The sequence below is a fragment of the Nomascus leucogenys genome, chromosome 9, assembly GCF_006542625.1.
Source record: "Nomascus leucogenys isolate Asia chromosome 9, Asia_NLE_v1, whole genome shotgun sequence".
NCBI lineage: Eukaryota > Metazoa > Chordata > Mammalia > Primates > Hylobatidae > Nomascus > Nomascus leucogenys.
This window is the reverse complement of record NC_044389.1, coordinates 12,935,839-12,950,965: the sequence shown is the minus strand read 5'-3', so window position 1 is coordinate 12,950,965 and position 15,127 is coordinate 12,935,839. Positions and strand designations below refer to the sequence as shown.

At 54.3% G+C, this 15,127-nt stretch overlaps 1 protein-coding gene across 7 annotated transcripts in view; it reads left to right on the top strand.

Annotated features, from left to right (window-relative positions):
- PPFIA4 (PTPRF interacting protein alpha 4) overlaps positions 1–15,127 on the top strand; it is a 52,690-nt gene that overhangs the window by 14,866 nt on the left and 22,697 nt on the right. For 4 of the 7 annotated variants that reach the window (XR_004031662.1, XR_004031663.1, XM_030818622.1 and 1 more), the window contains exons 3-16: positions 2,688–2,789; positions 3,229–3,393; positions 3,678–3,752; positions 3,995–4,084; positions 4,661–4,852; positions 5,133–5,279; positions 5,540–5,674; positions 7,515–7,598; positions 7,871–8,002; positions 8,206–8,268; positions 8,967–9,112; positions 11,059–11,167; positions 13,037–13,245; positions 14,739–14,979. Coding sequence is in view for 3 of the 7 variants with exons in the window: in XM_030818622.1 (XP_030674482.1) it covers positions 2,688–2,789; positions 3,229–3,393; positions 3,678–3,752; positions 3,995–4,084; positions 4,661–4,852; positions 5,133–5,279; positions 5,540–5,674; positions 7,515–7,598; positions 7,871–8,002; positions 8,206–8,268; positions 8,967–9,112; positions 11,059–11,167; positions 13,037–13,245; positions 14,739–14,979 (1,890 nt within the window). In the remaining 4 variants the exon portion in view is untranslated. The remainder of the gene's footprint in view (positions 1–2,687; positions 2,790–3,228; positions 3,394–3,677; positions 3,753–3,994; positions 4,085–4,660; positions 4,853–5,132; positions 5,280–5,539; positions 5,675–7,514; positions 7,599–7,870; positions 8,003–8,205; positions 8,269–8,966; positions 9,113–11,058; positions 11,168–13,036; positions 13,246–14,738; positions 14,980–15,127) is intronic. The other 3 variants (XR_004031664.1, XM_030818623.1, XR_004031666.1) reach the window with 2 other exon arrangements.

The window sequence follows — 15,127 nt, the reverse complement described above, 5'->3', positions numbered from 1 at the left end:
AGTTGGTGTTCTTGACCACTCCTCCAAATGGCTTTCAGGAGAGGGAGAGAGCCTCCCCGTGGGGAGTCTGGACAGCTCCCAGCAAGGCTGTATCCTTTGAGATGGGCTTTGAAGGATGATTATGATTTCATCGGGTGGTGACAGAGGTTTTCCAGGGGGAGGGAGTCCACCGAGCCAAGATGTGATACTAGGAAGGCATGCTGGTGTTTAGAAACAGCAGGTGATCCAGGTTGACTGGGTCTTAGGGGATATGGAAATGACATGAGAGAGAAGTTTGAAAACCAGGATAAGAAGTTTGTATTTGTAGGCTGGGTGCAGTGCCTCACTCCTGTAATCCCAGCACTTTGGGAGGCTGAGGTGGATGGATTGCTTGAGGTCAGGAGTTCAAGATCAGCCTGGGCAATGTGGCAAAACTTCGTCTGTACAAAAATCCCAAAAATTAGCTGGGCATGGTGGCAAATCCCAGCTACTCGTGAGGCTGAGGTGGGAGGATCGCCTGAGCCCAGGAGGTCCAGGCTGCAGTGAGTTGAAATTGAGTCACTGCACTCCAGCCTGGGTGACAGAGGAGACCCTGTCTCCTGTGTTTGGAGACAGCATTGTACTTTGGGAGATTTGTAGACAGCAGGGTGTCAGATAGGTTAGAGGTGGGAGGGAGGGGACAGGCATCCTGTGGTCGGGGGAGATAAGACAGCTGCTGAGCTTGAGGCCAGGAGATGGGGCAGCACCAGCCTTTTGGTGGTGGTGTCATGGCGTAGGGCTGGGTGGCAGGCTGTCAAGCCCTGTCTCTGGTTACAAGCATGTGTACATGAGTGCATGTGCCTGTGAAAGTGTGACTGTGTTTGTGCATAAGCTAAGGGGTGAGGCAGCATCAGGCCTGGGCTTCTGGAGTATGAGATGCTTGACCTTGACCACCTTTGGCCATGGCCCTGACAGAAAGGCAGTAATTGAGTAATAATGTCAGAGGTTCATGGTTTCTCATGCTCTGGCATCTCTTGTCCCTTGTCCCCTCCCACAACCCTTCTAGTCCCTTTTGCCCTGTCTGGAGTGATGAGAGGGGATTGGGAGTTCTTCCTTTGGTCATGAATCCTTGGTGTGTGAGGGTGGCTGCAGGTTAGGACAGGGGTGAGGCCTGTTGCATCACTCTTAGATCTTGGACATCCACAGAGTTTGGGCCACTCATTTGAAAACCTCCCTGGAAGGAGGTGATGTTTAGCTAAACAGGATATGATGAGCCTGGAATGTGGGAGCAGTCTCTCACCCCTGTATGCTTGTCCTGATGGAGGAGGGTGGGCTGGCAAGGTCTCTGAAGGTATCTGGGCCTGACAGTGTGGAAATGGGTCCCCTAGAAGTGACAATTGGTACATGGATATTTGGTAAAGCCAGGGCAAGTGCCTTGGCATCAGGAGCTTGGATGTAGCCCTTGCTTGGTTGAGCAGGGCTCCTAGAAAGCCTGACTGGGGAGGTCTGCATGCTCTCTTGCTCCTATGTAGGTAGGTCCTTTGATCTGCTTATTTCAACCACTACTTGCAGTTTGCAAAGCCCTGGGATGGGGCTGGAAGAGCTCCCTAGGGCGCTCATGCAGACATTATCTTCAAAAGCTCTTTCTCGGCCGGGCGCGGTGGCTCACGCTTGTAATCCCAGCACTTTGGGAGGCCGAGGCGGGCGGATCACGAGGTCAGGAGATCGAGACCACGGTGAAACTCCGTCTCTACTAAAAATACAAAAAATTAGCCGGGCGCGGTGGCGGGCGCCTGTAGTCCCAGCTACTCGGAGAGGCTGAGGCAGGAGAATGGCGTGAACCCGGGAGGCGGAGCTTGCAGTGAGCCGAGATCGCGCCACTGCACTCCAGCCTGGGTGACAGAGTGAGACTCGGTCTCAAAAAAAAAAAAAAAAAAAAAAAAGCTCTTTCTCTTCCCTCTTTCTTTTATTTATTTATTTTTATTTTTTGTGATGGAGGCTCACCCTGTCGCCCAGGCTGGAGTGCAGTGGTGCGACCTCAGCTCACTGCAACCTCCGCCTCCCGGGTTCAAGTGCTTCTCCTGCCTCAGTCTCTGGAGTAGCTGGAATTACAGGTGTGTGCCACCACGCCTGGCTAATTTTTGTATTTTTAGTCGAGACAGGGTTTCACCATGTTGGCCAGGCTGGTCTCAAACTCCTGACCTCAGGTGATCTGCCCGGCTCAGCTTCCCAAAGTGTTGGGATTACAGGCATGAGTCACTGTGCCGGGCCTTCTCTTCCCTCTTTCATATCCATCAGTTTCTGTTTGGACCTTACTCCACCAAACCAGAAGCAGAACTCCTCTCCATCAGTTTCTAAAGGAAAATGTCATTGAATTCCTGGAGAAATGGAAATGCCAAGTGGGAGGGAGGATGTAATCTGGTCATATTGGTGGCTGGATGGGGAAGGGTCTGCAGAGCAGACTCAGTGACTTTCTCACTCTTGTGTACAACTCTGTTTCCTTGGATTCTAACACATGGAATGCATGGAGGACCCAGAGGTGTGGACCCCTCTAGAGAAGCACATGCTAGCTACAGGTTTACTGACCTGTAGTGTGGATGGATTGGGATTTTGTGGGGGAGGTGGTGGAAGTAAGGGATGGGTGAGAGGATCCCACCACTGACTTGCAGGTGCGGGACATTGCTTTGGGGGTGAATCCCCAAGCACTGAGGGGCCTTGGGGGTTTTCAGGAATTTGCCACCTTAACCCGGGAGCTGAGCATGTGTCGGGAGCAGCTTCTAGAGCGGGAGGAAGAGATATCAGAACTGAAAGCAGAACGGAATAACACACGGGTAAGTGAGGATGACCTTGTGTCGTGTGTGTGTGTGTGTGTGTGTGTGTGTGTGTGTGTATGGGGGTGTGTTGTGAACACCTTGACCAAGAGAGCAGGCAAGAGTGGGACCAGGCACAGTCCTAGCTCAAGCCCCATCCTTCCCTCTTCCTGTCTCCCATCCTGGGGTGAGAGTTACATCGTTTAACCACCAGTGCTGGGCTCTTCACCTGTAGTTGCTGGTTCACAGAAAGCTCAGGCTCCTGGGGAGAGGCCAGCACAGCCAGCTTGGGTAGTATCAGTTGGGGCAGCAGCTCTGTGCCCATTCGGAAGTATTTCAGTGTTTTCACAGTGGGATGGCTGTACTCATGTCTGCTCGGGGATCACGTGGACCCTGCTTGTAGCCCCTGGGGCACGTGCTTACAGCCCTCCCTCTCACCCTCCCCTGCTCTCCCTGCCAGCTGCTTCTGGAACATCTGGAGTGCCTGGTGTCCCGCCATGAACGGTCACTGCGGATGACTGTGGTGAAGCGCCAGGCCCAGTCACCTTCGGGGGTCTCCAGTGAGGTGGAGGTGCTGAAGGCCCTCAAGTCACTGTTTGAGCACCACAAGGCCCTGGATGAGAAGGTGCCCACCTGCCCGCCAGCCCCCCACATCCAGCCAGGCTGCCCTGGAGCCTCCCATGTATCCCTTCTCTGAGATTTCCACATCCGGTATTTAGGGAACACGGGCTCCCTCCAAACATTGTCTTAACTTCGAGGTCCTCCTGTTAGGCTCCCTCCTGCAGATGTGCTTCTTAGTAGGCCCTTCACTGTCTTCATGCTCGGTGGTGGTAGACCAAGCCCAGGCTCTTCCAGCCTGACTCAAGTGGGGTCGCCCTTTCTTCCTCCATCTCCCCTTACCTCGAGCAGGTGCGAGAGCGGCTCCGGGCAGCGCTGGAGCGAGTCACCACCTTGGAGGAGCAGCTGGCAGGTGCCCACCAGCAGGTAATCTGCCTGCTCACCCTCAGTCTGCAGCTCCTGGAAGTCCAGGCTGGTTCACCCCTGTGCCCTACTCTGTTTCTTGTCAGATTTCTCCCTGCCATGGCTGGAAGCTGCTAGGCAAGGCTAGGCTGAGCACCTCTTTTTAGGAGACATGTTTTAACTAAGACAGGGGCTTTGGAAGGGTCTGGAATGTATGGGAGGTTCTCTTCTCTTTGACTCATTGCCCTGGGGCTTGTGCCCTACAGGTGTCTGCCCTGCAGCAGGGGGCAGGGGTGCGGGATGGAGCGGCAGAAGAGGAGGGGACTGTGGAGCTGGGGCCGAAACGCCTGTGGAAGGTAGGTCATGGGGAGCCGTGTAGCAGGGGTCATGTGTTCCCCAAGGTGGGAGGTTGGAGGCCCGGCCCTGCCTTAGTTCAGTAGACTAACTGCTTGAATTCAATTTGGGGCTTTCTCCAATATTCCCCCTTCTCTTTTCTTCTCCCTACCCCATCTGCAATGAAATCTGTAGATTTTTACTTTAGTGCCCAGCACATGCTGGGCACATCGTACGCTTATCTACTTGAATTGTTAGGCGCCATCTGCCTTGTGTGGCAGCATCAGGCAAAATTCCTTCTCTGAGCCTTTGTTCCCCCAGTCATGCCCCTTTCTGGGTTACAAGAGGCTGGCCTAGCAGATAAAACTAGAAACTTGTTTTTCAAGAGAGACACAGGATAGCAAGGTGTTTGGTCATTGTCAGGAGTGACCTCCTGGGGCCCAGAGGGAGGCAGTTGTAGCCAGAGGAGTGCTGTGATGTTGGGGGCAGAGCCATGACCTGCTCTGGGTGTGCTGTTCCTCCTTCCACCCCTGGGATAGGGGAGTGGGGTGGGTGGGATGCTCCTGTGACTCACAGAGCTACTGTCCTTATCCCTGGAGGAGGACGCGGGCCGGGTAGAGGAGCTGCAGGAGCTCCTGGAGAAGCAGAACTTTGAGCTGAGCCAGGCCCGGGAGCGACTGGTCACCCTGACAGCAACCGTGACTGAACTCGAGGAGGACCTGGGCACGGCCCGCCGGGACCTCATCAAGTCGGAGGAGCTGAGCAGCAAGCATCAGCGGGACCTCCGGGAGGTGCGTGAGGGCACAGGCCTGCTCCGTGACCTCATTGTGGAGGGTGTGGAGGGAGAGCCAGGCAAAGGCTCTGGGGCATGAGACTGAACACCTGCCCACTTGCCTGGCTCCATTGTTGGGGGCAGTCATGGAAGGGGTGGGCCAAGGCCAGAAACTGACAGGGGAGTGTAGCTCATGCCCCTTAATGGGTTCCAATCAGCCACGTGTGGGTGGGGAGGCGTAGACAGGATGGGGGCAAGGAAAGGCTGGTTACCATCCCTCTCGTCCCCTCTTCTCCCAGGCTCTGGCCCAGAAGGAGGACATGGAAGAGCGGATTACTACACTGGAGAAGCGCTACCTGGCTGCTCAGCGCGAGGCAACATCCATCCATGACCTCAATGACAAGCTGGAGAATGAGCTGGCCAACAAGGAGTCCCTGCACCGCCAGGTACCTCCTCAGGGTGGGGTGGGGATGGGCATTGTACTTAGCCCTGGAGGTGTCCTCGTGAACCTACTGGTGGTGGCTGAGGAGCCCCTGGGGTCCTGCAGGTCACCCTTTGAAAGGGGAAGTCAGGCGTCTCGGGCAGCCAACAACCAAGATTGTCCCTCGCTGCTTCTGACCTGTCATCTGCTCTCTGCTGAGGCTGGGATGGGGGTGGGGGCTTCAGTGCTCCCTTTTGAATCACTTCACCGCCCCCACATTGCTAGTGTGAGGAGAAGGCCCGACACCTGCAGGAGCTGCTGGAGGTGGCAGAGCAGAAGCTGCAGCAGACGATGCGCAAGGCAGAGACGCTGCCAGAGGTGGAGGCTGAGCTGGCCCAGAGAATTGCAGCCCTCACCAAGGCAAGTGGGCCAGGGGCCTGGGATCTGCCTCTGTCCCCCATGTTCTGAGCTCTCAGGGAGCCAGGCAGGGAAGGGAGCGCATGGGAGGCGCACTGGGCCAGGAGCCAGAAAACTGCTTCCCGCCATGTGATTCCAGGGAGCACACTGCCTTGTGCCTGTCAGTTGGAAGAGTAATCCCTGTCCTCATCACCCTGCAGGGATGTGACAATCTCATGAGAAGGGGTGTGAAAGTACTTGAAGGAGAAGAAACTATGTTGATGCAAAGTATTTTTCTTTTTCTTTTTTTTTTTTAATCCTCTACACCGTTGTGGTGAATACTTTCTTTCACTTGGGGCTGGAGCAGAAAGATTAGGACTTTGATCTCTGGAAAGATGAAACCTTAGAAGAGAAATGGTATATATATCCCTGAAGGGCAAAGGGGTGAGAGTTAGGTTGAGTACATCTTTGATTGCCAAATTGAAGCTTCTAGATCTAGGGACTGCTCCTGGTTGTTTGAAGGCTGCAGTTTTAGGATGAAGAAAAGAAAATATAGTCTTATTTAATGGATACTTTATGAAGTAGTAATTCCTGAGAGGTGTGCTGGCTGAAAACATAATAGGTTCTGGAAGAGCCAGGTAAATGCATGGATTTAGACATGCAGGGGTTAATCAAAATAATTTAGGAGTGTTTTCAGCTGGTCAGCCTCATATGAGATCTTCAAACCCGTGGCGAGAAGAAAACCGGTGTTTAGGAAGCACCAGGCACAGTGCTCGGAAGGGAGAGGCTGGCCGGCCAGTGTGCAGCTCAGCTGCTTCGAGGACGGAACCTGCAGCCTGGCTGTGTCCCAGCAGACCCAGGACCAAGACTGCTTCTGCCACTGACTGTCTCTGCGACCTGGGAAAAGTCATCCCCTCCCTTAACTGGCCCTCAGTGTCCTTATCACTATGGTGGAGTTAGACGGGATGGTCTCGGAGGTCTTTCCGGCCTCGAGGAATGAAGGATTGGGTTGAAATCACAGCAGAGGATGTTATGTGTGGGCTGCTGAGCAGTCAGCTTTAGTATCTCCCAAAGCTGAAATGAAGGCATGGGCTGAAATGATTAATACAGTCAAGTGAGTCATCGCAGGAGGAGTTTAAGGAAGGATTTCCTGACTGTAAGAGATGTGGCTCTCTAGAATATCTTGCCAGCAGAGACAGTAGGGTCTCCATCTCTGGACATCCATGACTGGAAAGGGAGACTACTCTACCTGGGCTGGTTTAACAGCAGAGCTGTAACCATGTGAGGCTAACATTTGTTGAGTGCTTACTATGTTCTCAGTGTTCGCCTTGGATTATTTCATTTAGTCTCTGTGATGGTCCAGTGGGCCTGGGTGCTATTATTACCCACATTTTACAGTTGTGGAAACGAAGGCACATAGGGGTTTGGTAACTTGCCCAAGGTCACACAGGTGGTAAGACGGAGCCAGGATTTGAACCCAGCCAGTATGGCACGAGTCCATGCTCTTCAGTGTGGTTCTATCCATCTGGAGGCATAGAGGTTTATGGTAGCTCATGCTTTCAAGTGGAGCTTTTTCTGGAAGCATGGGGATTATTTACAGTCTCTTGAACTGCTAGCTTCAGGATGTTTTAAGGCCAGGCCTGAGCGAGGAGGAGGTAGGGGAGACCTGGCAGGTATTGAAGTACCTGGGAAGAAAGGCAATGGGGATGGTGGTCCTGCTCCAAGATGATAAGTGGAGGCTGAGCTTCACTGGTACAGGGGCCATGATCCCCAGGGCCACCCTGGCACCAGGGTGCAGGGGATGCGGGGCCTGAGCAGGAAGAACAGAGATCTGCGGGCTGCACCGACCCATCCCTGCCCCTAGGCTGAAGAACGACATGGCAACATTGAGGAGCACCTGCGGCAGCTGGAGGGACAGCTGGAGGAGAAGAACCAGGAGCTGGCACGGGTGAGGGCATCAGGCTGGGCCCTAAGGCCCCCTCCTTCCCCCAGGACAGGCTCCCAGGGCGGTCTGTGGAAGGGGCACAGAGGAAGGGCCTGGCCAGGGACACAGCCACAAAGAGTGGGAGGAGGCTGGCAGGTGAGGGGGGAGGTGGTCAGGAGAGTGGAGAGAGGGGTTCCCAGAGGATGAGAAGAGGACAGGGGAGGGAGTCAAACCCCAGCGGGAGAGGGTGGTCCTCCCTGGGAGGGCGGCCTGGTGCAAGGCAGGCGGCTGTGCAGGTGCGCCAGCGGGAAAAGATGAATGAGGACCACAACAAGCGGCTGTCGGACACAGTGGACCGGCTGCTCAGCGAGTCCAACGAGCGTCTGCAGCTCCACCTGAAGGAGCGCATGGCAGCCCTGGAGGAGAAGGTGCCCGGAAGGGCGGGGTTGGGATGCGAGAGGTTACTGCTGGGTGTGGGGAGGGGGGAGGCAGGACTGCGATGGGCGCAGGCGGGGTCTTAATGGGGTGGGTGGCCAGCCTGGAGAGGTGGGGTTGAGACTGCACACCCAGAGGCTCAGGTCCGGATTGGGAGAGGAAGGCAGGGGCCTGGCTCACAGCTGCTCTCCCCCAGAACACGTTGATCCAGGAGTTGGAGAGCTCCCAGCGGCAGATTGAGGAGCAGCACCACCACAAGGTACCTGGCTGCGGCCAGCCCCGCCCAGCCTGGGAGGGCCGGGTTGCAGGGAGGAAAGGACACCCTGCTAATTTTAACGCTGCTGCTCTGATACCCGGCAGTGTTAGTGCATGTGTTAGTGCACTACATACGTTATTCCATGATTTCTCATTAGAGCCCACCATGGTAGGTGCATCACTGCCCACAGGGAAAGAAGAAACTGAGGCCAGAAGCGTAGGGCAGAGGTGGACAGCAGAGAGGCAGGGCCCAGTGAGGGGCTCCACCCCAGGATTTGGAGGGAGCTTCAAACCCTGGTGCAGCCAGAGCCTGGTGATTCTGGGAGGATTTGCCTCCGTCCTGGCCTCGGCAATGTCTGTGAGGTCTGAGAGGGTGCTGGGGCCCTCTGCTGCCCAGCCTCATCTGCTATGCATTTGCGCAGTAGTGAGGGGTCGGCAGGCCTAGGCTAGCAGAGCCCTCCCGAGACAGACCCCCTCCTGGCCCTGCCCCTGCCCATCCTTCCACTCACTCTCTGGTTGGACCTCTTCTCTTTTGGTGTCATCTGTGGGCCTGGCCTGGGGCCCCTGGCTTTGGACTTTGCAGTACATCCTTCAGCTTCTCCCCAACTCTGCTGTCCTCTTTGTCCCTCTCTGACTCCCACCCTCCCTCTCTGCCCCTCCCTGGCCCCCACTCCCGCCCCCACCCCGGGTCTGCTGGCACAGGGCCGCCTGTCTGAAGAGATTGAGAAGCTGCGCCAAGAGGTGGACCAGCTGAAGGGCCGAGGGGGGCCGTTTGTGGATGGCGTCCACTCCAGGTACTGCAGCACCAGAGGCTGGGCATGCCAGGACGGGGTCCTGATGGATGCTGAGTAAGGAGACTTCCTTTCAACAAAAGACTGCCCAGGACCTCAGGGTCCTCCTCCTGTTCAGGGTGGGACACTGAGGCTCAGATAACTTGGTCAGAGTCACCCAGCTTACTTGGGCAGTTTGGGAGGGAACACCTGTCCTTCGAGGGCTGCTGAGAGGCGAGTCATCAGACAGTCAGTGCTCTGTCCCCGCTGTGGTAGGACATAGGCCATGATTTCTGCTTCCTTGACAGAGGGCACACCCCTGAGAGAGGCCTGCACATCCCTTGCTTAGCCGTGTCCCACAAGGCCCACTGGTAGGGAGAGCCACTCACTCCAGTTCTCTTGAGAGTCAAGGACCACCCGAGTTCAGGCGGCAGGCAGAAAGGCAGCAGGAGAGATTGGAATGAAGCATCAGAAACTTCCTTACTGGAAGTTGAGACGCCATGGCGATCCTATGGTCTTGGCATCCCTTTTCTTGAAACCATTGTGAGAAATGGAGCTTATCTCCTAATGCTTGAATTAGGCCCATGTTTAGGGAACTTCTGGATTTCCCCCACATTTTGTGGAGCAATGGGTATTGAGTTCAGACCTTGAGCCTGTCCTCAGTACCCAGGCCAGAGAGGTGGGGTGAAGACAGAGGAGACTGAAGTGGATGGTGCCACTCAAGGTTCATGGCTCTTGGCTGTTTTCTCTCCAGACCAAAGTCTCTTAGATCAGAACCCTTGCCGTTCCCTTTGGTCATGGGCTTGCTCCATCAGGGAAATGGGGATGAACTACCATGAAGAAAGGTTAACGGAAATATGCATGTGGATGTGTATGGAGGGGCAGTGCTTGAAATAGGGAAGGGGATGTTGAGCTTGAGGAAGAGAAGCCCACGGTGTCTGGGATGGTAGAGACTTAAGTGCCATCTCCACGTTCGCCAGGAATTATTGTGTATGGTATGAAGGGAAGCAGAGGATGGAGACAGGCAACAGTAGTTGGCATTTCTCCTACTTCTCCCATCCTGACCAGAAGAGACAACCCCTCAATTAGTAAAATATGGCCCACAGTACACCAAGCCATTTGCCACTGCTTGGCTTTTTTTTTTTTTAATGGTTGGGAATGCCTGGGTTCGACTATAGAATCACTGGATACATCATGGGATTGGGGCTGAGTTGCAGGGAGAAAAGGGGAACATGCAGGAACTTCCCTCTCCCTCCAGCGACCTCGTGTGGTCTGTTGTAGGCTCACTGTGTCCCTTCACTCTGGACTCCCTCAAGGGTTCCAAGTAGGAAGGCACAGGGAAGAAGTATCACTAGGGGAGGCTTCCAGATATTCCAGGGGATTGTTGCTTGGGTCCTAAAACCTCAGGGTTGGAATAGACTCTTGGGGCAGTCAAAGTATTTTCTCTAGCTTGTGTTTCTGACAGTGTCAGGGCGTCCTAAAGCTTCCTAGGCATAGGGGTGTGCCTGGCTTGAATTTTAACCAGGGACTCAGTCCAGATTATGGGGAGACCCGAGGAAAAGTGCTGGGTAGAAGACCAAAAAACAAAGACCCTCAGAGTGAAAAGGGCCTCTAGACATCATCCCTTCCAACCTCTCCCAGTGTCTGGAGCCCTCCTGCACCATGTGTGTCAGATGGCCGGAGAGCCTCTGCTCGAATACCTCTTTGATGGGGAGCTCAACTTTTTAAAAACCACCAGTTGCATCATAAGCCAACCCTTGCCATTAGAAGATCCTTCTTATGCCAGATGGAAAGCTGCTCTCTGGAACTTTCTCCCCTGACTCATTCTGAGCCCTGGAGCACCAAGGCGTATGTCTGCTCTCTTGCTTACACGACAGCCCTTCAGACATTTATGACAGCTCTGTGTCCTGCTAAGACGTCTCTTCTCTGGGCTGAAGATCCCTTGACTCTTTGGGCCCACTGGGTGTGAGCTGGGGCTCTCAGTCCTCAGGGCCTGTCTTTTCTCTCCCCCATCACCGCTCAAGGTCGCACATGGGCAGTGCAGCAGACGTGCGGTTCTCCCTGGGCACAACCACACACGCACCCCCAGGCGTGCATCGCCGCTACTCAGCATTGAGGGAAGAGTCTGCCAAGGTGAGGGGGTGGAGGAATCTCCTCAGGGAGTTTGGGGTCAATTCGGCCGCGTGCCTGGCTCCAGTTACGCAGACGGCTGGTGTGTGGGGCAAATCCTTCCCCTTCTCTCCCCTGTGTCAACGACAGCTGCAGCCCTGGGGTTGAGGCCATCGTCAGCTGCAACAGCTGTGCCCCCCCCTTGCCTTGGCCTCCTGGTGGGCAAGAGGTGGGGGCTGGCAGGCAGCCAACAGTCCCTGAGGCCCCACTGAAGTGTGTGTGCGTGTGCCTGGGCGTGCAGGCGTGTGTATCTGGTGGTTGGGCGCGGGGGGCGGGGGGGCTTCACGGGTAAGATGGAATCCGCAAACTTTCTGGAACAAAAGCTGTGGTTCATGGGGGAGATGAGGGAGGGATGACAGGTTAACTGGCCCTTGGGATGGCACCTGGAGTTTTCCGAGAAGCAGCTGTGAGTTCATGCCGTCTGAGTCTGCCTAGGGAGATTAGGGGAGAATGAGGAAAGATATGGGGCAGAAAAATGCCGAGTTTGATCTTTTGGTAAAGTGCGATTATTCGTCATGCTCTGTCCTGAGTCCAGGTCCTCTAAATATCATTTAGAGCACTGGGGTATTAGAGGATATAGATGGAGAAAGAGGGAACTCCTAGTCTCGGGGGAAGATTCATTCTGCCCTTAAGAAACCCTCAGTCTGATTGGGGAGTCACAGTCTGAAGGCGCCTCTCTTTCTTTCTCCCCCGACTTCTTTACTGTTTCTGTTTATAAGAACATAGCAGCTATCCAGGAGCTGAGAGGCTGCAGGAGCCCTGAGGGGGAGCTAGGGGGCTTGGGTCATAGAGGATGGGTGTTAGAGTACCTTTCTGTCCCTGGGTCCCTTCCTTCCTTCTCTGCTCTTCTGTTCTCCACCCTCCCCTCTTCTGGGCCTTTGTCCGCTGGATAGGTTTGTAGGATGATTTCAGAGAAGCTGCCGCCTCTCAGGGTTAACCAGACTGTCCTGTGATGATCTGAAACTCTGCAGACTGTCTACTCAGGCCTGCTTGGCCTTTCTGTTCTCTGCGTGTAGTCAGCCTTTGAGTTTGTATGGATAGAAACTGATAGCATTTATGTAGTACTTGCTTTGTGCCAGGCACTGTGCTAAGGGCTTTACATGTATTTTCCTCATTTGATCCTCACAGCTATCTATGAGGTAAGTACTTTACCATCCCTATTTTACAGATGAAGAAACTGAGGCACAGAGAGGTTAAACAATTTTCCTGTGGTTGCACAACTAGTGTTTGGTGGAGATGAGATTGAAACCAAAGCAGTCTCTCTCTGGATTCTTTTCTTAACAGAGCAGTATTTCTCAGACTGTAATGTGCAAACAAATCACCCAGGGGTCAGCCGGGCATGGTGGCTCACGCTTGTAATCCCAGCAATTCGGGATGCCGAGGTGGGCAGATTGCTTGAGCTCAGAAGTTCGCTACCAGCCTGGGCAACATGGTGAAACCCTGTCTCTACTAAAATACAAAAAATTAGCCGGGCGTGGTGGCGTGCACCTGTAATCCCAGCTATTTGGGAGTCTGAGGCAGGAGAATTGCTTGAACCTGGGAGGCAGAGGTTGCAGTGAGCCGAGATCGTGCCACTACACTCCAGCCTGGGTGACAGAGCGAGACTCCATCTCAAAAAACAAACAAACCAAAAACCAAAAACCAAAAAACCACCCAGGGGTCTTGTTAAAATGCAGATGTTGAATCCGTAGGTCTGGTGGTGTGGCCTGAGATTCTGCATTTCCAACAAGCTCCCGGGAGATGCCAGTGCTGGTGGGTAGAGGTAGGGAGGGTCCTGCTCTGCAGTTATCTGGGTGTCTTATTACGACTCCTTTACCCTCCTCCTTTGCTAAGGACTGGGAGACTTCTCCACTGCCTGGGATGCTGGCCCCGGCAGCTGCCCCTGCCTTTGACAGTGACCTTGAGATCTCCGACGTGGATGAGGATGAGCCAGGGGGTCTGGTGGGCTCTGCAGACGTTGTCTCCCCCAGCGGCCACTCAGATGCCCAGACCCTGGCCATGATGCTGCAGGAGCAGCTGGATGCCATCAATGAGGAAATCAGGTTAGGGCAGGGCTGGAGGGCTTGGGAAGTGCCTTGAAGGGCAGGGGGGCCCTTTGTGTCGGAAAAACCCTGTATGGGTTTGCTCATCTCTTATAGCCGCAACTTAGAGTACCACAGTTCAGGGACCCTCTGTGGGTCATCGGGCCCGCTGGCCCAGTGCTGGGTGACAGGAGCAGGGCTTCAGTGGACTTCTCAGGCTTCACCTCCCCTCTCAGGGCTTGCGATGTGGCTGGGCTCAGGAGGATGCATGCTGAGTTTCTGCAGCCCTGCAGCTGATCATAACCACTAAGAGTGTAGCTCCTGCTTACTGAGGCCAGCTCAGGGTGAGAGCTTTGTAAATGTCACTGTCCATCCTACCACAGTCCCTGAGGTAGGCAGCATGATCCCTGTTTTACAGACAAGGGAACAGAAACTCAGAGAGGTTAAGTGACTTGCCCAAAGCCACACAGAAGTGACAGAGCCAGGATTCAAACTCAAGTCTGAACTTGGTCCACTGCACCATGCCTCCTGTCCCTAATGAGGCATCAAACAGAAACAGTGACGGGGAACGTTGTGAAAACCTTCACTTTATCCTGCCTTTTTAATGAGTTTATTAATGTTAATGACAAACAGCAGGGCAATATCTGAGCTGGAGTGTATCAGAGCTTTATAAGCTGTACAGGACATCCAGTTCAATGGTTCAATGTATTGCACAGACCAGTTACAAAGAAGACACACACACACACACACACACACACACAGAGAGAGAGAGAAAGGTACAAACATACGACCACCAGCTTTTTATTTTGCAAAGTAAAACGTTAATGATAACGACTATCTATTATCACAATCATTTTGCAAAAGAAAGGACATTTTAACATTCCTGAAGTAAGAAAGACATACTCAGAATAAAGGCGAGTCCTTCCTTGTGAAAGGGAGTGGGCATCTTTACTGGAGCATGTGTGTGTGAGAGAGCGTGTGTGTGTGTGTGTGTGTGTGTGTGCGCGCGCGCGCGCGTGCATGCACTCCTTGCTGAGTGCCTCCCAGGCACACAAGTGCTCCATTTTTATTATTTCTCTCATTTTTCTGTGGAACAGGGAAAACCCCCTCAGGGGTCAGCATCATTTACAAGTCCTACACTTGGAAACTGCTGACTTATACCACTTCAGACATTGCATATGTTGGGAAACTGAGGCACAGACAGCAAAATACCTGACTCCAGGCCACCCCTATAGTTAGGGGTAGGTCAAGAATTCTGATTTTCAGGATGGTTTATGTTCCACTGACAAAAGTGCCTCCTTCCCCAGCAGCTGCTTTTGTTAAACGGAGGGAGTAGGCAAGCTAACAAGAAAGAGACACGTTTCTAAGCTCCAGTGGGACAGACAAAGCCTGCCCGCCAGGCCTTGTGTACACCGCATGTGGTCCTTGGTGGTGAGCGCAGGCATCGACCCGCACTGCCTCCTGCTGGTCCTGGCTGGGGCTAGTGGTGAGGTCGGGTTTTGCCTCCCTTCCAGGATGATTCAGGAAGAGAAGGAGTCCACGGAGCTCCGCGCGGAGGAGATTGAGACGCGTGTAACCAGCGGCAGCATGGAGGCCCTAAACCTGAAGCAGCTGCGCAAGCGTGGTTCCATCCCCACCTCTCTGACGGCCCTGTCCCTGGCCAGCGCGTCCCCACCACTCAGCGGCCGCTCCACACCTAAGCTGACCTCCCGCAGTGCTGCCCAGGACCTGGACCGAATGGGGGTCATGACCCTGGTGAGAGGCAGCTGAGGAGCAGGCCTGGCATCACTGGACCCTGCACCCGGGGAGGTTTTAAGGGATGGTAGGACTCACGTGCTCTCAGCTGGGCCTGCCATCTTCTTCCCATGGTGTGTGCAGACCCCGACATGTCAGGCCACCAACC